The sequence below is a fragment of the Salvelinus alpinus genome, chromosome 14 (genome assembly GCF_045679555.1).
Source record: "Salvelinus alpinus chromosome 14, SLU_Salpinus.1, whole genome shotgun sequence".
Taxonomy (NCBI): Eukaryota; Metazoa; Chordata; class Actinopteri; order Salmoniformes; family Salmonidae; genus Salvelinus; species Salvelinus alpinus.
Genome location: NC_092099.1, coordinates 18035695 through 18058680, shown reverse-complemented (window position 1 = coordinate 18058680; position 22986 = coordinate 18035695). Strand labels below are relative to the sequence as shown.

General features: G+C 43.2%; 2 protein-coding genes across 3 annotated transcripts in view; both read right to left on the bottom strand.

The window, feature by feature from the left end:
- LOC139538541 (protein FAM117B-like) overlaps positions 1–7638 on the bottom strand; it is a 103816-nt gene extending 96178 nt beyond the window's left edge. For both annotated transcript variants that reach the window (XR_011667755.1, XM_071340695.1), the window contains exon 1: positions 6456–7638. Coding sequence is in view for 1 of the 2 variants with exons in the window: in XM_071340695.1 (XP_071196796.1) it covers positions 6456–7425 (970 nt within the window). In the remaining variant the exon portion in view is untranslated. The remainder of the gene's footprint in view (positions 1–6455) is intronic.
- Positions 7639–15018: 7380 nt separating this feature from the next.
- Positions 15019–22986, bottom strand: part of bmpr2b (bone morphogenetic protein receptor, type II b (serine/threonine kinase)) — a 164820-nt gene continuing 156852 nt past the window's right edge. The window contains exon 12 of the mRNA XM_071340694.1: positions 15019–21586. Coding sequence (XP_071196795.1) covers positions 21327–21586 — 260 coding nt within the window. The 3' untranslated portion in view covers positions 15019–21326. The remainder of the gene's footprint in view (positions 21587–22986) is intronic.

Below are 22986 nucleotides of genomic sequence, written 5' to 3'. Positions count from 1 at the left end.
TTTTTTACCTCAATCTACACACAATACCCATGATGACAAAGCAAAAACTGTTTTTTTATAAATATTTTTTTATGTATTTAAAATAATTATAAAAAGTATTCAGATCCTTTACTCAGTACGTTGTTGAATCACCTTTGGCTACATCGATGGTTGTCCACAGAGGAACTTCTGGGCCCTTCTCCCCCGACTGCTCAGTTTGGCCGGGCGTCCAGCTCTAGGAAGAGTCTTGGTGGCTCCAAACTTCTTCCATTTAAGAATGATGGAGGCCACTGTGTTCTTGGGGACCTTCAATACCGCAGACATATTTTTGTACCCTTCCCCAGATCTGTGCCTCGACACAATCCTGTCTCGGAGCTCTACGGACAATTCCTTGGTTTGGTTTTTGCTCTGACATGCACTGTCAACTGTGGGACCTTTATATAGACAGGTGTGTGCCTTTCTAAATCATGCCCAATTAATTGAATTTATCACAGGTGGACTCCAATCAAGTTGTAGAAACATCTCAAGGATGATCAATGGAAACAGGATGCACCTGAGCTCAATTTCAAGTCTCATAGCAAAGGGTCTGAATACTTCTGTAAATAAGGTATCTGTTTCTATTTATAATAAATTAGCAAAAATTTCTAAAAATCTGTTTTTGCTTTGTCATTATGAGTTATTGTGTGTAGATTGATGAGAATGTTTTATTAAATTTAATTGATTTTAGAATTAGGCTGTAACATAAAAAAATGTGGAAAAAGTTAAGGGGTCTGAATACTTTATGAATGCACTGTATTTCTCTCTATCTCTCTGGGGCTTGGCCTAAGGTTTTCTTATCTACAGTGGGGCAAAAAAGTATTTAGTCAGCCACCAATTGTGCAAGTTCTCCCACTTAAAAAGATGAGAGAGGCCTGTAATTTTCGTCATAGGTACACTTCAACTATGACAGACAAAATGAGAAAAAAAAATCCAGAAAATCACATTGTAGGATTTTTAATGAATTTATTTGCAAATTATGGTGGAAAGAAAGTATTTGGTCAATAACAAAAGTTTCTCAATACTTTGTTATATACCCTTTGTTGGCAATGACAGAGGTCAAACGTTTTCTGTAAGTCTTCACAAGGTTTTCACACACTGTTGCTGGTATTTTGGCCCATTCCTCCATGCAGATCTCCTCTAGAGCAGTGATGTTTTGGGGCTGTTGCTGGGCAACACGGACTTTCAACTCCCTCCAAAGATTTTCTATGGGGTTGAGATCTGGAGACTGGCTAGGCCACTCCAGGACCTTGAAATGCTTCTTACGAAGCCACTCCTTCGTTGCCCGGGCAGTGTGTTTGGGATCATTGTCATGCTGAAAGACCCAGCCACGTTTCATCTTCAATGCCCTTGCTGATTGAAGGAGGTTTTCACTCAAAATCTCACGATACATGGCCCCATTCAATCTTTCCTTTACACGGATCAGTCGTCCTGGTCCCTTTGCAGAAAACCAGCCCCAAAGCATGATGTTTCCACCCCCATGCTTCACAGTAGGTATGGTGTTCTTTGGATGCAACTCAGCATTCTTTGTCCTCCAAACACGACGAGTTGAGTTTTTACCAAAAAGTTCTATTTTGGTTTCATCTGACCATATGACATTCTCCCAATCTTCTTCTGATCATCCAAATGCTCTCTAGCAAACTTCAGATGGGCCTGGACATGTACTGGCTTAAGCAGGGGGACACGTCTGGCACTGCAGGATTTGAGTCCCTGGCGGCGTAGTGTGTTACTGATGGTAGGCTTTGTTACTTTGGTCCCAGCTCTCTGCAGGTCATTCACTAGGTCCCCCCGTGTGGTTCTGGGATTTTTGCTCACCGTTCTTGTGATCATTTTGACCCCACGGGGTGAGATCTTGCGTGGAGCCCCAGTTCGAGGGAGATTATCAGTGGTCTTGTATGTCTTCCATTTCCTAATAATTGCTCCCACAGTTGATTTCTTCAAACCAAGCTGCTTACCTATTGCAGATTCAGTCTTCCCAGCCTGGTGCAGGTCTACAACTTTGTTTCTGGTGTCCTTTGACAGCTCTTTGGTCTTGGCCATAGTGGAGTTTGGAGTGTGACTGTTTGAGGTTGTGGACAGGTGTCTTTTATACTGATAACAAGTTCAAACAGGTGCCATAAAAATAGGTAACGAGTGGAAGACAGAGGAGCCTCTTAAAGAAGAAGTTACAGGTCTGTGAGAGCCAGAAATCTTGCTTGTTTGTAGGTGATCAAATACTTATTTTCCACCATAATTTGCAAATAAATTCATAAAAAATCCTACAATGTGATTTTCTGGATTTTTTCCCCCTCATTTTGTCTGTCATAGTTGAAGTGTACCTATGATGAAAATTACAGGCCTCTCTCATCTTTTTAAGTGGGAGAACTTGCACAATTGGTGGCTGACTAAATACTTTTTTGCCCCACTGTATATACAGGGTCAGTGCCAGGGTCAGTAGCTATATACAGGGTCAGTAGCTATATACAGGGTCAGTTCCAGGGTCAGTAGCTATATACAGGGTCAGTTCCAGGGTCAGTAGTTATATACAGTGTCAGTAGCTATATACAGGGTCAGTAGCTATATACAGGGTCAGTTCCAGGGTCAGTAGTTATATACAGGGTCAGTAGTTATATACAGGGTCAGTAGTTATATACAGGGTCAGTAGTTATATACAGGGTCAGTAGCTATATACAGGGTCAGTTCCAGTGTCAGTATCTATATACAGGGTCAGTAGCTATATACAGGGTCAGTAGCTATATACAGGGTCAGTAGCTATATACAGGGTCAGTAGCTATATACAGGGTCAGTTCCAGGGTCAGTAGCTATATACAGGGTCAGTAGCTATCTACAGGGTCAGTAGCTATATAATGGGTCAGTAGCTATATACAGGGTCAGTAGCTATATACAGGGTCAGTAGCTATATACAGGGTCAGTAGCTATATAATGGGTCAGTAGCTATATACAGGGTCAGTAGCTATATACAGGGTCAGTAGCTATATACAGGGTCAGTAGCTATATACAGGGTCAGTAGCTATATACAGGGTCAGTAGCTATCTACAGGGTCAGTAGCTATATAATGGGTCAGTAGCTATATACAGGGTCAGTAGCTATATACAGGGTCAGTAGCTATCTACAGGGTCAGTAGCTATCTACAGGGTCAGTAGGTATATACAGGGTCAGTAGCTATCTACAGGGTCAGTAGCTATATAATGGGTCAGTAGCTATATACAGGGTCAGTAGCTATATACAGGGTCAGTAGCTATATACAGGGTCAGTAGCTATATACAGGGTCAGTTCCAGGGTCAGTAGCTATATACAGGGTCAGTAGCTATCTACAGGGTCAGTAGCTATATAATGGGTCAGTATCTATATACAGGGTCAGTAGCTATATACAGGGTCAGTAGCTATCTACACGGTCAGTAGGTATATACAGGGTCAGTAGCTATCTACAGGGTCAGTAGCTATATAATGGGTCAGTAGCTATATACAGGGTCAGTAGCTATATACAGGGTCAGTAGCTATATACAGGGTCAGTAGCTATATACAGGGTCAGTTCCAGGGTCAGTAGCTATATACAGGGTCAGTAGTTATATACAGGGTCAGTAGCTATATACAGGGTCAGTAGCTATATACAGGGTCAGTTCCAGGGTCAGTAGCTATATACAGGGTCAGTAGTTATATACAGGGTCAGTAGCTATATACAGGGTCAGTAGCTATATACAGGGTCAGTTCCAGGGTCAGTAGCTATATACAGGGTCAGTTCCAGGGTCAGTAGTTATATACAGGGTCAGTAGTTATATACAGGGTCAGTAGCTATATACAGGGTCAGTAGCTATATACAGGGTCAGTTCCAGGGTCAGTAGCTATATACAGGGTCAGTAGCTATCTACAGGGTCAGTAGCTATATACAGGGTCAGTAGCTATATACAGGGTCAGTTCCAGGGTCAGTAGTTATATACAGGGTCAGTTCCAGGGTCAGTAGCTATATACAGGGTCAGTAGCTATATACAGGGTCAGTAGCTATATACAGGGTCAGTAGCTATATACAGGGTCAGTTCCAGGGTCAGTAGTTATATACAGGGTCAGTTCCAGGGTCAGTAGCTATATACAGGGACAGTTCCAGGGTCAGTAGTTATATACAGGGTCAGTGCCAGGGTCAGTAGCTATATACAGGGTCAGTAGCTATATACAGGGTCAGTTCCAGGGTCAGTAGCTATATACAGGGTCAGTTCCAGGGTCAGTAGTTATATACAGGGTCAGTAGCTATATACAGGGTCAGTAGCTATATACAGGGTCAGTTCCAGGGTCAGTAGTTATATACAGGGTCAGTAGTTATATACAGGGTCAGTAGTTATATACAGGGTCAGTAGTTATATACAGGGTCAGTAGCTATATACAGGGTCAGTTCCAGTGTCAGTATCTATATACAGGGTCAGTAGCTATATACAGGGTCAGTAGCTATATACAGGGTCAGTAGCTATATACAGGGTCAGTAGCTATATACAGGGTCAGTAGCTATATACAGGGTCAGTTCCAGGGTCAGTAGCTATATACAGGGTCAGTAGCTATCTACAGGGTCAGTAGCTATATAATGGGTCAGTAGCTATATACAGGGTCAGTAGCTATATACAGGGTCAGTAGCTATATACAGGGTCAGTAGCTATATAATGGGTCAGTAGCTATATACAGGGTCAGTAGCTATATACAGGGTCAGTAGCTATATACAGGGTCAGTAGCTATATACAGGGTCAGTAGCTATATACAGGGTCAGTAGCTATCTACAGGGTCAGTAGCTATATAATGGGTCAGTAGCTATATACAGGGTCAGTAGCTATATACAGGGTCAGTAGCTATCTACAGGGTCAGTAGCTATCTACAGGGTCAGTAGGTATATACAGGGTCAGTAGCTATCTACAGGGTCAGTAGCTATATAATGGGTCAGTAGCTATATACAGGGTCAGTAGCTATATACAGGGTCAGTAGCTATATACAGGGTCAGTAGCTATATACAGGGTCAGTTCCAGGGTCAGTAGCTATATACAGGGTCAGTAGCTATCTACAGGGTCAGTAGCTATATAATGGGTCAGTATCTATATACAGGGTCAGTAGCTATATACAGGGTCAGTAGCTATCTACACGGTCAGTAGGTATATACAGGGTCAGTAGCTATCTACAGGGTCAGTAGCTATATAATGGGTCAGTAGCTATATACAGGGTCAGTAGCTATATACAGGGTCAGTAGCTATATACAGGGTCAGTAGCTATATACAGGGTCAGTTCCAGGGTCAGTAGCTATATACAGGGTCAGTAGTTATATACAGGGTCAGTAGCTATATACAGGGTCAGTAGCTATATAATGGGTCAGTAGCTATATACAGGGTCAGTAGCTATATACAGGGTCAGTTCCAGGGTCAGTAGCTATATACAGGGTCAGTTCCAGGGTCAGTAGCTATATACAGGGTCAGTTCCAGGGTCAGTAGCTATATACAGGGTCAGTTCCAGGGTCAGTAGCTATATACAGGGTCAGTAGCTATATAATGGGTCAGTAGCTATATACAGGGTCAGTAGCTATATACAGGGTCAGTTCCAGGGTCAGTAGCTATATACAGGGTCAGTTCCAGGGTCAGTAGTTATATACAGGGTCAGTAGTTATATACAGGGTCAGTAGCTATATACAGGGTCAGTAGCTATATACAGGGTCAGTTCCAGGGTCAGTAGCTATATACAGGGTCAGTAGCTATCTACAGGGTCAGTAGCTATATACAGGGTCAGTAGCTATATACAGGGTCAGTTCCAGGGTCAGTAGTTATATACAGGGTCAGTTCCAGGGTCAGTAGCTATATACAGGGTCAGTAGCTATATACAGGGTCAGTAGCTATATACAGGGTCAGTAGCTATATACAGGGTCAGTTCCAGGGTCAGTAGTTATATACAGGGTCAGTTCCAGGGTCAGTAGCTATATACAGGGACAGTTCCAGGGTCAGTAGTTATATACAGGGTCAGTGCCAGGGTCAGTAGCTATATACAGGGTCAGTAGCTATATACAGGGTCAGTTCCAGGGTCAGTAGTTATATACAGGGTCAGTTCCAGGGTCAGTAGCTATATACAGGGTCAGTAGTTATATACAGGGACAGTGCCAATACAATGTTCAGGGATACTGGAGTTATAGATATGTAAAGGGGACACACTCTTTTCACACCACTTTCCTACAAAGTGATTTTCGTAGCAGGTTAGGAGAACATCTTCGCTAACCTTAACCCTTTTCCTAACCTTAACCTCAGTCTCCCAACCTGCTGTATAAGTTCTCCTAACCTGCTATGAAAAAGTAACTTCTTTATTGAAGTGGCATGAACAGAGTGTTTGTCAATATGTATCTGGGTACAGACAGAACAACAGAACAACCTGGAGAATGTATGAAGTGCCGTTCACGACGCAAATGCTTTAAACGATGTAAACTTTACCTCCATCTGGCGAGCTGGGGCTGACTCTCTCAGGAGACAATCGGTTTTGTTCGGGGGTCCAGCGCTGTGGCGCGGCCACGGCCACCGCTCTGCCCTGCTGACCACCAGAAGATGACAAAGAGAACGAAGACGGAGAAGAAGCTGAGAAAGGCTGTCGCTGTTGAGCGGTCGTCAGGATCGGGTAGTCTGACGGCCAGGGTAGCTGCTGGGTGGGGGAGTAGCAGAGGGAGCCGTCTGCGGTGTAAACAGGGGGGACACCCCGACTGAAACTACTAGATCCGTAGGTGTGAATATTGACGTGAGGTGCGGGTGAGATCACTGGGAAAGTTACATGTGGTGGAGGTGACGCTGCTACGGGAGCGAGGGGGGATTGTGTTTGAGCGGCTCGGGATGTGACAGCGTTGGACACCGATGCAGCAACAGAGTGACCAGACACGGTGGTGTTGGCGAGGGGGCTGGCTCTAGCGGATGGGGAGGAGGGTGTCCCTGTCCCGGCCTGTCCCACCGCGCCGGAGGCATAGCCGATGGAAGGAGACAGAGGTGACAGAGAAGACAGAGGGGTGGTGGCTGGCGAGGAGACCAGAACAACAGCTGTTGATGATGAGTTGACAACAGCACGAGTGGGGCTGCGACTCAATGACGTCGACGTGCGCGTTTCAGGTGCTTCGCTGGCGTTGCATCCACTAGTGTGGAATTTACCGTCCCCGGTGTTGGTGGGCGAGGGGCTGCTGCCTCCACTAGCGGTACCCTGCACAGACCTGGTCAGCAGGGGGGGCTGTATCTGCGGTTTCAGCTGGAACGGAACCGTCGCTCTCATGGGCAGGAGGCGACTGAACACACTGATTCCTGAACTGCCTCCCGAAGCTCCCGAGCCGCCAGTTGTAGCGCCGACTCCACCACCGGTTTCGCTGCTTGGCATAGACAAACAGCTCGATGTCGGAGACCCGTTTCTTCTCACTGTTTGAGACATTATTTGTTCTTAATTGTATTTTTTTTTTGTTTTAAACAATAACGAAAAAAACTGCTATGATAACGACCTCAGCATATGAATAAGTGTAAAACCTAGCCTATATTTCAATATATTTTTGTCGATAGAGCCTATCCAGTTCGGTTATTCCCTAACGCTTCTGCATATTCCACCGGGTGGCTCCTTATCTCACCACATCCGTGACCGAAGCAAGCTGAAACGATTTCACAGCCACGCAGCTAACGTCTCCTACTGACCACGTACTCCCTGCCTCTCATTGGCTAACCCTATCCCTCTGATAACTTCTTATTGGCTCGTCAATTAAAAGCCCGCCTTAGAATTGATCACACGCACAATACATGATTGATTCAAGCAACGTTCCCATATTGCATTATAAAGTGGTAATAATGTATTGGTGAACAATGAATGTTCTACTGTTAGTGAATCTAAACACAGTTGCATCCATAGCATAACATTTTAAATCAACAGTCCCATCAATTTTAGATTGAGATTATATTTTCACTGAAATCCCTGTTGGTCTGTAGTGGCAAGAACTACAATAGGTACAAGACTACTTTGGTAAAGAGTGTGTTTTGAACAAGCTAAACGTGTTAAGAAAAATGACAGGACTGGCCACCCCTCATAGCCTGGTTCCTCTCTAGGTTTCTTCCTAGGTTTTGGCCTTTCTAGGGACTTTTTCCTAGCCACCGTGCTTCTACACCTGCATTGCTTGCTGTTTGGGGTTTTAGGCTGGGTTTCTGTACAGCACTTTGAGATATCAGCTGATGTAAGAAGGGCTTTATGAATACATTTTATTTTATTTGATGCTGGTGTAGGATGAGGTCTACTATTGTAGGATGAGGTCTACTAGTATAGGATGAGGTCTACTAGTATTGGATGAGGTCTACTAGTATAGGATGAGGTCTACTAGTGCAGGATGAGGTGTACTAGTGTAGGATGAGGTCTACTAGTATAGGATGAGGTCTACTAGTATAGGATGAGGTCTACTAGTATAGGATGAGGTCTACTAGTGTAGGATGAGGTCTACTAGTATAGGATGAGGTCTACTAGTATAGGATGAGGTCTACTAGTATAGGATGATGTCTACTAGTATAGGATGAGGTCTACTGGTGCAGGATGAGGTCTACTGGTGTAGGATGAGGTCTACTAGTATACGAGGTCTACGAGTGTAGGATGAGGTCTACTAGTATACGAGGTCTACGAGTGTAGGATGAGGTCTACTAGTGCAGGATGAGGTCTACTAGTGTAGGAGGAGGGCTACTAGTGCAGGATGAGGTCTACTAGTATAGGATGAGGTCTACTAGTGCAGGACGAGGTCTACTATTATAGGATGAGGTCTACTATTATAGGATGAGGTCTACTAGTGTAGGATGAGGTCTACTAGTGTAGGATGAGGTCTACTAGTGTAGGATGAGGTCTACTAGTGTAGGATGATGTCTACTATTGTAGAAAGAGGTCTACTAGTGTAGGATGAGGTCTACTAGTATAGGATGAGGACTACTAGTATAGGATGAGGACTACTAGTGCAGGATGAGGACTACTAGTGTAGGATGAGGTCTACTAGTGTAGAATGAGGTCTACTAGTGTAGCATGATGTCTACTAGTGTAGGATGAGGTCTACTAGTATAGGATGAGGACTACTAGTGTAGGATGAGGTCTACTAGTGTAGGATGAGGTCTACTAGTGTAGGATGAGGTCTACTAGTATAGGATGAGGTCTACTATTGTAGAAAGAGGTCTACTAGTGTAGGATGAGGTCTACTGGTGTAGGATGAGGTATACTAGTGTAGGATGAGGTCTACTAGTGTAGGATGAGGTCTACTATTGTAGAAAGAGGTCTACTAGTGTAGAATGAGGTCTACTAGTGTAGGATGAGGTCTACTAGCGTAGGATGAGGTCTACTAGTGTAGGATGAGGTCTACTAGTGTAGGATGAGGTCTACTAGTGTAGGATGAGGTCTACTAGTGTAGGATGAGGTCTACTAGTATAGGATGAGGTCTACTGGATGAGGTCTACTGGTGTAGGATGAAATCAAATAAAACATTTTCAAATCAAATTTTATTGGTCACATACAAATGGTTGGCAAATGTTATTGCGAGTGTAGCGAAATGCTTGTAAAGATGAGGCCCACTAGTCCAGGGATCAACTACAGCCCTGACCTTCAGTTACACAATCAAAACACAAGGCTTAATCAATGGCCAGCAACCCAAATGGCACCCTATTCCCTACATAGTGCACTACTTTTGACCAGGGGCCATAGTGCTCTAGTCAAAAGTAGTGCGCTATGAAGAGAATTAGGGTGCCATTTGGGACACACAAGAAGTAAAGAAGTCAATTGACATGAAAAAAACAACAATTCTCAGTAATAAAATCTTTAATCAACGGGGTAATGTAATGCAAGCTTTCTTTCATCGAAATTACATTTTTAAACATTTTCAGAGCAGGCTAGAGTATGACATATCATTTGTTCTTTTATTTCAAAGCGCTTATTTTACAAACTTCAATAGAAAACATTAGAGTTGCTTTTAGGGCGAAGGAGAGATACAGGGCCAGAGCTCTGACGGAAAGCATCTACTTCAACATGAATTGTGTCCCCCAAATGGCACCATACTTATTCCCCATGTAGTGCACTACTTTTGACCTGAACCCTGTAGGCCCTGAGCTCTATGGGCCCCGAGCTCTATGGGCCCCGAGCTCCATGGACCCCGAGCTCTATGGGCCCCGAGCTCTATGGACCCCGAGCTCTATGGGCCCCGAGCTCTATGGGCCCCGAGCTCTATGGACCCCGAGCTCTATGGACCCCGAGCTCTATGGGCCCCGAGCTCTATGGGCCCCGAGCTCTATGGGCCCCGAGCTCTATGGGCCCCGAGCTCTATGGGCCCCGAGCTCTATGGGCCCCGAGCTCTATGGGCCCCGAGCTCTATGGGCCCCGAGCTCTATGAGCCCCGAGCTCTATGGACCCCGAGGTCTATGGACCCCGAGCTCTATGGGCCCTGAGGTTTATGGGCCCTGAGGTCTATGGGCCCTGGTCAAAAGTAGTGCACTATACAGTATGAGGAGTAGGATGCCATTTGACAAACAGCTCACTATAACCACAACAACACATCTGACAAACACCCTGGACCCACTCTTTAATCACTTTTCAAGTCATAAAAAAAAGAAAAAAAACGTTTTTTCAGGTGACAGACAACACAGTTTTACAAAAGTCACTTTCCGACCATTCAAATGGTACATTTCCAGACCAATAAAATGTGATGTATTTGGCAGTTGTTAAGATGTGGATGGATATTAGTGATGGATACAGTAGTGTCAGTCAGGACAATGTATTGTATAGTAACCTGTTTATTTTGCATATTAAAGTACGTGCACTCAAAAGTTCACAAAGCCTTAGGATAGTCAGTCTGTGGCAGTCAATAGTTCCTGACTTAAATATTACATTGTTATATCAGAATATCACTGAGTAGGGTAGAAATTAGGAGGGTCCATAATAGCATACTTTATATGGGTTGTAGATCGGATGGGGTCAGTCATGAATAAGGTATATATCTAGACAGTCCTTCGTCCAAATTAGTCACACGACTTCCTCAGTAGTAAAATCCCTGCTTAAAATTCCTCGCATCTTTATTTCATACGGTTAATTTTATGATCTTACCATAATGACCTTAAAATAATACCCTGCATGCTTTCTGAGTGGCATATATATACAGTGGGGAGAACAAGTATTTGATACACTGCCGATTTTGCAGGTTTTCCTACTTACAAAGCATGTAGAGGTCCGTAATTTTTATCATAGGTACACTTCAACTATGAGAGACGGAATCTAAAACAAAAATCACGAAAATCACATTGTATGATTTTTAAGTAATTAATTTGCATTTTATTGCATGACATAAGTATTTGATACATCAGAAAAGCAGAACTTAATATTTGGTACAGAAACCTTTGTTTGCAATTACAGAGATCATACGTTTCCTGTAGTTCTTGACTAGGTTTGCACACACTGCAGCAGGGATTTTGGCCCACTCCTCCCTACAGATCTTCTCCAGATCCTTCAGGTTTCGGGGCTGTCGCTGGGCAATACGGACGTTCAGCTCCCTCCAAAGATTTTCTATTGGGTTCAGGTCTGGAGACTGGCTAGGCCACTCCAGGACCTTGAGATGCTTCTTACGGAGCCACTCCTTAGTTGCCATGGCTGTGTGCTTCGTGTCGTTGTCATGCTGGAAGACCCAGCCACGACCCATCTTCAATGCTCTTACTGAGGGAAGGAGGTTGTTGGCCAAGATCTCGCGATACATGGCCCCATCCATCCTCCCCTCAATACGGTGCAGTCGTCCTGTCCCCTTTGCAGAAAAGCATCCCCAAAGAATGATGTTTCCACCTTCATGCTTCACGGTTGGGATGGTGTTCTTGGGGTTGTACTCATACTTCTTCTTCCTCCAAACACGGTGAGTGGAGTTAGACCAAAAAGCTCTATTTTTGTCTCATCAGACCACATGACCTTCTCCCATTCCTCCTCTGGATCATCCAGATGGTCATTGGCAAACTTCAGACAGGCCTGGACATGCACTGGCTTAAGCAGGGGGACCTTGCGTGCGCTGCAGGATTTTAATCCATGACGGCGTAGTGTGTTACTAATGGTTTTCTTTGAGACTGTGGTCCCAGCTCTCTTCAGGTCATTGACCAGGTCCTGCCGTGTAGTTCTGGGCTGATCCCTCACCTTCCTCATGATCATTGATGCCCCACGAGGTGAAATCTTGCATGGAGCCCCAGACCGAGGGTGATTGACCGTCATCTTGAACTTCTTCCATTTTCTAATAATTGCGCCAACAGTTGTTTCCTTCTCACCAAGCTGCTTGCCTATTGTCCTGTAGCCCATCCCAGCCTTGTGCAGGTCTACAATTTTATCCCTGATGTCCTTACACAGCTCTCTGGTCTTGGCCATTGTGGAGAGGTTGGAATCTGTTTGATTGAGTGTGTGGACAGGTGTCTTTTATACAGGTAACGAGTTCAAACAGGTGCAGTTAATACAGGTAATGAGTGGAGAACAGGAGGGCTTCTTAAAGAAAAACTAACAGGTCTGTGAGAGCCGGAATTCTTACTGGTTGGTAGGTGATCAAATACTTATGTCATGCAATAAAATGCAAATTAATTATTTAAAAATCATACAATGTGATTTTCTGGATTTTTGTTTTAGATTCCGTCTCTCACAGTTGAAGTGTACCTATGATAAAAATTACAGACCTCTACATGCTTTGTAAGTAGGAAAACCTGCAAAATCGGCAGTGTATCAAATACTTGTTCTCCCCACTGTATATATATATACACAGTGATACAGTATAATTAACTGTAAACATCACAGTACTGTTGCAATGTTCTTGGTCCCATAGCAACGGTTGTATGTACAGTGGCCTTCAGGAAGTATTCACACCTTTTCACTTCTCCCACACTGTGTTGTTACAGCCTGAATTTAAAATGGTTAACAGCCTGAATTTAAAATGGTTTACAGCCTGAATTTAAAACGGTTTACAGCCTGAATTTAAAACGGTTTACAGCCTGAATTTAAAATGGTTAACAGCCTGAATTTAAAATGGTTTACAGCCTGAATTTAAAACGGTTTACAGCCTGAATTTAAAACGGTTTACAGCCTGAATTTAAAACGGTTTACAGCCTGAATTTAAAATGGTTTACAGCCTGAACAGAACATTTATTATTAAATTCAGATCTACACACAATACCCCATAATGTCAAAGTGGAATTTTGTTAGTACATTTTTTTTAAATTATTAATAAAACATTTTAAGCTGAAATGCCTTGAGTCAATAAGTATTAAAATACTTTATGGCCTAAATAAGTTCAGGAGTAAACATGTGCTTAACAAATCGCATAATAAGTTGCATGGACTCATTCCGTGATCTATAATATTGTTTAACATGATTTTTGAATGACCACCTCATCTCTGTACCCCACACATACAATTATCTGTAAGGTCCCTCAGTCGAGTAGTGAATTTCAAACACAGATTCAACCACAAAGACCAGGAAGGTTTTTCAATTCCTCACAAAGAACGGCACCGATTGGTAGATGGGTAAAATGTGTAATATCCCTTTGAGCGTGGTGACGTTGTAATTAGGCTTTGGATGGTGTATCAATACACCCAGTCACTACAAAGATACAGGCCTCCTTCCTAACTCAGTTGTCGGAGAGGAAGGAAACCGCTCAGGATTTTCACCATGAAGCCAATGGTGACTTTAAAACAGTTACAGAGTTTAATGGCTGTGATAAGAGAAAACAACTGAGGATGGATCAACAACATTGTAGTTACTCTACAATATTAACCTAATTGACAGAGTGAAAAGAAGGAAGCCTGTACAGAATAAAAATACTCCAAAACATGCATCCTGTTTGCAACAAGGCACTTAAGAAAATACTGAAAACATTTCGGCAAAGAAATTCACTTTTTGTCCTGAATACAAAGCGTTTTGTTTGGGGCAAATCCAACACAACACATTACTGAGTACCACTTCATATTTTCAAGCATTGCGGTGGCTGCTTCATGTTATGGGTATGCTTGTCATTGGCAAGGACTGGGGAGTTTTTAGGATAAAAATAAATGGTATACAGCTATAAGCACAGCCAAAATCCTAGAGGAAAACCTGGTTCAGTCTGTGTTCCAATAGACAATGAGGAGATGAATTCGCCTTTCAGCAGGACAATAACCTAAAACACAAGACCAAATCTACACTGGAGTTGCTTACCAAGAAGATATTGAATGTTCCTGAGTGGCCTAGTTACAATTTTGACTTAAATCGGCTTGAAAATCTATGATAAGACTTGAAAATGGTTGTCTAACAATGATCAACAATCAACTTGACAGAGCTTGAAGAATTGTAAAAAGAATAATTGGCAAATATTGTACAATCCAGGTGTGCAAAGCTCTTAGAGACTTACCCAGAAAGACTCACAGCTCTTAGAGACTTACCCAGAAAGACTCACAGCTCTTAGAGACTTACCCAGAAAGACTCACAGCTCTTAGAGACTTACCCAGATAGACTCACAGCTCTTAGAGACTTACCCAGATAGACTCAAAGCTCTTAGAGACTTACCCAGAAAGACTCACCGGTGTAATCACTGTTTCTACAAAGTATTCTAGACAGTATTTGCAAAAATTTCAAAAAACATGTTTTCACTTTGTCATTATGGGGTGTGTCGATTGGTGAATATTTAATCAATATTATTTAAATTAATATTTAATCCATTTTGAATTCAGACAGCAAAACAACATGTGGAATAAATCAAGGGGTATGAATTCTTTCTGACGACACTGTATGTTGCAGTATATCTGGGTAACTGCACTATCTATATAGACACACACAATTACTTACACCAAAGAGGTGAGCCTATAATACATGAACACATTAGTGTCGCATTTCCAATGAGGATTTATCCCAGTGCTGGAAACACAATAACACTAGAAGTTGACGTTAACATAAAACACTTGCGGCCCACTCTGGGGGTAGTCCTCAATGGAGTAGAACCATGTGAGTTAGGCAGCTATATACCAGACGAGGAGAAACAGGTGCTCACAAATGTCAACAGAAGAGAAACATTTTAATTGATTTTACATCATAGTATTGTTGAAAATGTAAAAAAAAACTTTAAAAAACGTGACAGATGAGAATACAGATGAGAATACGTGCTTCTACACCTGCATTGCTTGCTGTTTGGGGTTTTAGGCTGGGTTTCTGTACAGCACTTCGAGATATTAGCTGATGTACGAAGGGCTATATAAAATAAACTTGATTTGATTTGATTTAAAAAACGTGACAGATGAGAATACTTGGGTTTTAGCTTTAGTTTTCGTATCCAACATCAATCTTCAAGAGTAGAGAACCCTGACACATCAAGAGTAGAGAACCCTGACACATCAAGAGAAGAGAACCCTGACACATCAAGAGAAGAGAACCGTGACACATCAAGATAACCCTGACACGTCAAGAGTAGAGAACCCTGACACGTCAAGAAAAGAGAACCCTGACACATCAAGAGAAGAGAACCCTGACACATCAAGAAAAGAGAACCCTGACCATCAAGAGAACCCTGACACGTCAAGAGAAGAGAACCCTGACACGTCAAGAGAAGAGAACCCTGACCATCAAGAGAACCCTGACACGTCAAGAGAAGAGAACCCTGACACATCAAGAAAAGAGAACCCTGACACGTCAAGAGAAGAGAACCCTGACACGTCAAGAGAAGAGAACCCTGACACGTCAAGAGAAGAGAACCCTGACACGTCAAGAGAAGAGAACCCTGACACATCAAGAGAACCCTGACACGTCGAGAGAAGAGAACCCTGACACATCGAGAGAAGAGAACCCTGACACATCAAGAGAAGAGAACCCTGACACGTCAAGAGAAGAGAACCCTGACACATCAAGAGAAGAGAACCCTGACACATCAAGAGAAGAGAACCCTGACACATCAAGATAACCCTGACACGTCAAGAGTAGAGAACCCTGACACGTCAAGAAAAGAGAACCCTGACACATCAAGAGAAGAGAACCCTGGCACGTCAAGAGAAGAAAACCCTGACACGTCAAGAGAAGAGAACCCTGACACGTCAAGAGAAGAGAACCCTGACACGTCAAGAGAACCCTGACACGTCAAGAGAACCCTGACACGTCAAGAGAAGAGAACCCTGGCACATCAAGAGTAGAGAACCCTGACACATCAAGAGAAGAGAACCCTGATACGTCAAGAGAAGAGAACCCTGACACATCAAGAGTAGAGAACCCTGACACGTCAAGAGAACCCTGACACGTCAAGAGAACCCTGACACGTCAAGAGAACCCTGACACGTCAAGAGAACCCTGACACGTCAAGAGAAGAGAACCCTGACACATCAAGAGAACCCTGACACGTCAAGAGAAGAGCACCCTGACACGTCAAGAGTAGAGAACCCTGACACGTCAGGAGAAGAGAACCCTGACACGTCAAGAGTAGAGAACCCTGACACGCCAAGAGAAGAGAACCCTGACACGTCAAGAGAAGAGAACCCTGACACGTCGAAAAGTGGAGAATGTTTACCTTAACATTTGTATATAACATTCAGAGAACTCTCTCCAAACCAAAAACACATTTAACAATAGGTACATTGACAAACTTTCCAAAGTTAACAGTTTATTGTAGGGTAGTTTACATGTTATAAGTTCCAGGTATGTGGGTGGGTAGCATGTAGGTTTACGTAGCTATAAATTAGTAGTAATTTACAGTTCTGTTCATAGCTCAGCTGAAATGGAATGTGGAATAGAATGAAGTTACCCCATCCACTAGTCAGCTAACATGTCCAATCTGTCTGTTAACCCTCCTCTAGTAGTCTAGACTAGAGCATGGTGACTATAGGGTAGAGGACTGTCTGTTAACCCTCCTCTAGCAGTCTAGACTAGAGCATGGTGACTATAGGGTAGAGGACTGACTGTCTGTTAACCCTCCTCTAGCAGTCTAGACTAGAGCATGGTGACTATAGGGTAGAGGACTGACTGTCTGTTAACCCTCCTCTAGTAGTCTAGACTAGAGCATGGTGACTATAGGGTAGAGGACTGACTGTCTGTTAACCCTCCTCTAGTAGTCTAGACTAGAGCATGGTGACTATAGGGTAGAGGACTGACTGTTAACCCTCCTCTAGCAGTCTAGACTAGAGCATGGTGACTATAGGGTAGAGGACTGACTGTCTGTTAACCCTCCTCTAGTAGTCTAGACTAGAGCATGGTGACTATAGGGTAGAGGACTGACTGTCTGTTAACCCTCCTCTAGTAGTCTAGTCTAGACTAGAGCATGGTGACTATAGGGTAGAGGACTGACTGTCTGTGTACAGCATAGCTACGCACATTTACATAAGAAAAAAAACCTAAACATCCTTTGTCAGTCACGAATGTTTAATACAATTATATTTGAACTTACTCTGCCGATTGTCCATAGGATTGGTCCTTCAGCTAGTTGAAATTTAAGACAAAATATCCACAGTTATCAAATCAATCCGATGTTATTAGTCACATACTTCTGTAGACTAACAGGTGTAGACTAACAGGTGTAGACTAACAGGTGTAGACTAACAGGTGTAGACTACTAACAGGTGTAGACTAACAGGTGTAGACTAACAGGTGTAGACTAACAGGTGTAGACTACTAACAGGTGTAGACTAACAGGTGTAGACTAACAGGTGTAGACTAACAGGTGTAGACTAACAGGTGTAGACTAACAGGTGTAGACTAACAGTGAAATGCTGACTGACGAGTCTTTTCCAACAATGCAGTTTATAATTAAACAGACTTCAAAATGCACATCTTTACGTGTGGAAATTCATATTTTTTTCTCTTTTTGCTCATGACCCAAAAGGCACGTGCACAAGACGGAAGTACCGGCAGGCGACGCATACTGACCCAAGTCTTGCCGGTGTTTACATGGTTGTGTACGTGCGCCGGGTGACAAGAGTTTTCAAAGGCATTACCAGCTCTCTCTCTCTCTCTCTCTCTCTCTACTCTCTAACAAGTCTGATAAATATTACTATTTACATTTAAGTCATTTAGCAGTAGAGGACTGACTGACTGTTAACCCTCCTCTAGTAGTCTAGTCTAGAGCATGGTGACTATAGGGTAGAGGACTGACTGTTAACCCTCCTCTAGCAGTCTAGACTAGAGCATGGTGACTATAGGGTAGAGGACTGACTGTCTGTTAACCCTCGTCTAGCAGTCTAGTCTAGAGCATGGTGACTATAGGGTAGAGGACTGACTGTTAACCCTCCTCTAGCAGTCTAGACTAGAGCATGGTGACTATAGGGTAGAGGACTGACTGTCTGTTAACCCTCCTCTAGTAGTCTAGACTAGAGCATGGTGACTATAGGGTAGAGGACTGACTGACTGTTAACCCTCCTCTAGCAGTCTAGACTAGAGCATGGTGACTATAGGGTAGAGGACTGACTGTTAACCCTCCTCTAGCAGTCTAGACTAGAGCATGGTGACTATAGGGTAGAGGACTGACTGTCTGTTAACCCTCCTCTAGTAGTCTAGACTAGAGCATGGTGACTATAGGGTAGAGGACTGACTGTTAACCCTCCTCTAGCAGTCTAGACTAGAGCATGGTGACTATAGGGTAGAGGACTGTCTGTTAACCCTCCTCTAGTAGTCTAGACTAGAGCATGGTGACTATAGGGTAGAGGACTGACTGTTAACCCTCCTCTAGTAGTCTAGACTAGAGCATGGTGACTATAGGGTAGAGGACTGTCTGTTAACATTGACGTTAACTATGGTGGATAGTTCAACCAGCTGAAGGACAAACCGGACAAACAACCGGTAAAGGAAGTTCAAATGTTCATTTTATTCAACATTCTGGCTTGTAAAGGAAACATTTCCAAGTTTTTTTTTGCAGTGCTTTGATTCAGACTGTATACCAAGAAGTGGTCTGGTTTATTAAGCTAGGCAGGGGACTGACTGGGTAGAGAGAGAACAGTGAAAGGTTTAGAATAACCACGAGGGTCTTCTGAAGAGGAGTTCAACGGTCAGTCGGAGTAGACTGACGTTAAACTGTCGCTCATTTCTTTTTGTAACAGAACAAAATCCCACGTCCTTATAGACAGCTGCAGATATCGCTAATGTCCTTATAGACAGCTGCAGATATCGCTAATGTCCTTATAGACAGCTGCAGATATCACTAATGTACTTATAGACAGCTGCAGATATCACTAATGTCCTTATAGACAGCTGCAGATATCACCAATGTACTTATAGACAGCTGCAGATATCACTAATGTCCTTATAGACAGCTGCAGATATCACCAATGTACTTATAGACAGCTGCAGATATCACTAATGTCCTTATAGACAGCTGCAGATATCACCAATGTACTTATAGACAGCTGCAGATATCACTAATGTCCTTATAGACAGCTGCAGATATCACCAATGTCCTTATAGACAGCTGCAGATATCACCAATGTCCTTATAGACAGCTGCAGATATCACTAATGTCCTTATAGACAGCTGCAGATATCACTAATGTCCTTATAGACAGCTGCAGATATCACTAATGTACTTATAGACAGCTGCAGATATCACTAATGTCCTTATAGACAGCTGCAGATATCACCAATGTACTTATAGACAGCTGCAGATATCGCTAATGTACTTATAGACAGCTGCAGATATCGCTAATGTCCTTATAGACAGCTGCAGATATCACTAATGTACTTATAGACAGCTGCAGATATCACTAATGTCCTTATAGACAGCTGCAGATATCACCAATGTCCTTATAGACAGCTGCAGATATCGCTAATGTACTTATAGACAGCTGCAGATATCGCTAATGTCCTTATAGACAGCTGCAGATATCACTAATGTCCTTATAGACAGCTGCAGATATCACTAATGTACTTATAGACAGCTGCAGATATCACTAATGTACTTATAGACAGCTTCAGATATCGCTAATGTATTTATAGACAGCTGTCTCATTCAGGGACAGTGGGACAGAGAGCAGGACAGCGACTACTAATGATAATAATAAGTGGACTGTTTACAATGTCATAATAACAACAGAAGAAACCGCGGCAAAGAATACAACACAATTCAAAATGGTTTAAAAAAGCTCTTCAACGCTAAAGCCTATAGGACATTTAAACATGTGATGAAAAAAACGTAGGATATACAGATTGATGGTAAAACAAATACATAAACATTATTGAATGTACTAAGCATAGAAAGGGGGCTCCCGAGTGGCGCAGCGGTTTTAAGGCACTGCATCTCAGTGCACTACAGTCCCTGGTTCGAATCCAGGCTGTATCACATCCGGCCGTGATCGGGAGTCCCATAGGGCGGCGCACAGTTGGCCCAGCGTCGTCCGGGTTTGGCCGGTGTAGGCCGTCATTGTAAATAAGAATTTGTTCTGAAACCGACTTGCCTAGTTAAATAAAAGGTTAAATAAAACAAATATAAAACATTACTGAATGTACTACGCATAAACATGACTGGAAACCAATGAGCATGTAACCCAGTCTTAAAGACCCGCTGCTCTTGCTTGATCAGTCTTTTCTCTTAATGTTTTTTTTAGACCAGTCGTTACCATGGTCACTAGATGATTGACATCACTTTTTTTTTTAAGTGCAAAAAAATAAAAAATAAAAAATAAAATGTCTTCAAAATTCAAAACAGCAAATACGTATAATCATACAATGATTTATGTGGAACAGCATTTATAATGGAAGCAATTGAAGCCAATGTTGCTGCATAGATATATTCTGTTTTAAAGTTCTACAAAGTAAAGAAAAAGTTGAGAAGAAAAGAATATCATAATTTATAAGTGCTTCTTTCTTGACAATTGATTCTGTTGCAGTCACGTCGTTTCTTCTCCTTCTGACGGAATTCGAACCATGGAAACCATGGAAACCAGGGAAACCATGGAAACCATGGAAACCAGGGAAACCAGGGAAACCGGAGCATGCTTCCATTCAGGTCTAAAACGGCACCCTATTCACAACAGATGCACTGCCCTATCGACCACATCGGCTCTGGTCGAAAGTAGTGCAATAATATAGGGAATAGGGTGTCACTGCAGACACAGTCGTAGCCTAAGGAGGCCACGCCCTCCTCAACGTGTTCCCGACAAATCGAATGTAGCCAGCGTAATGACAAAAAGTTGCCAGCTATGGAGGTGTGGGAGGTTACGGTAACACATTCTGCCCTAAAAAATAAAGTCACATTTGGTGGCATCTGATGCACCCCAATTTGTTAAAAGTCACTGAAGTAGCCAGCTGGGTGTAGTTGGCAACCAGGCAGCTGGCGTTTCTGCAACACACTGCCCACCTGTTATCACACCCTCCTCTAGGGGTCAGGGTTCACAGGCAGGTCATGCCGGGGTCACAGGGGTCAGAGGTCATGGTGGCGGTAGCAGTGGTAGTCCCACCCCCTACCAGGTAGACGGCAGTGGAGGACTTGGAGCGACAGGTTCCGTTGTTGTTGTTTACCTCTCCCACCTGCGTATCCGTGGAAACCACCCAGGTGGCGGGGCGCCACCTCTTCAGAGAGTACGGTGTCTTGACACGACGCTTGATCTTCTCACCTGACCCTCCCTGGCCGTCCAGCGACGAACCATCACCTGGGGAGAAGAGACAGACAGGTATTAGAACCAGAGAAGGCGAAGAGAGACAGACAGACAGACAGGTATTAGAACCAGAGAAGGAGAAGAGGGACAGACAGACAGACAGGTATTAGAACCAGAGAAACAGACACTGATCAAGATAGTTAAATTGTTTTACATGTTAGTCATTTATCAGACGCTCTTGTTCAGAGAGACTTCCAGTCAGTACATTCATGTTGAGATAGCTAGGTGGGACAACCACATATCACAGTCATAGTCAGTACATTCATCTACAGATAGCTAGGTGAGACAACCACATATCACAGTCATAGTCAGTACATTCATCTCCAGATAGCTAGGTGGGACAACCACATATCACAGTCATAGTCAGTACATTCATCTGCAGATAGCTAGGTGGGACAACCACATATCTCAGTCATAGTCAGTACATTCATCTACAGATAGCTAGGTGGGACAACCACATATCACAGTCATAGTCAGTACATTCATCTGCAGATAGCTAGGTGAGACAACCACATATCACAGTCATAGTCAGTACATTCATCTGCAGATAGCTAGGTGGGACAACCACATATCACAGTCATAGTCAGTACATTCATCTGCAGATAGCTAGGTGAGACAACCACATATCACAGTCATAGTCAGTACATTCATCTGCAGATAACTAGGTGGGACAACCACATATCACAGTCATAGTCAGTACATTCATCTGCAGATAGCTAGGTGGGACAACCACATATCACAGTCATAGTCAGTACATTCATCTGCAGATAGCTAGGTGAGACAACCACATATCACAGTCATAGTCAGTACATTCATCTTCAGATAGCTAGGTGGGACAACCACATATCACAGTCATAGTCAGTACATTCATCTCCAGATAGCTAGGTGGGACAACCACATATCACAGTCATAGTCAGTACATTCATCTTCAGATAGCTAGGTGAGACAACCACATATCACAGTCATAGTCAGTACATTCATCTCCAGATAGCTAGGTGAGACAACCACATATCACAGTCATAGTCAGTACATTCATCTCCAGATAGCTAGGTGGGACAACCACATATCACAGTCATAGTCAGTACATTCATCTCCAGATAGCTAGGTGGGACAACCACATATCACAGTCATAGTCAGTACATTCATCTCCAGATAGCTAGGTGAGACAACCACATATCACAGTCATAGTCAGTACATTCATCTTCAGATAGCTAGGTGGGACAACCACATATCACAGTCATAGTCAGTACATTCATCTCCAGATAGCTAGGTGAGACAACCACATATCACAGTCATAGTCAGTACATTCATCTCCAGATAGCTAGGTGGGACAACCACATATCACAGTCATAGTCAGTACATTCATCTTCAGATAGCTAGGTGGGACAACCACA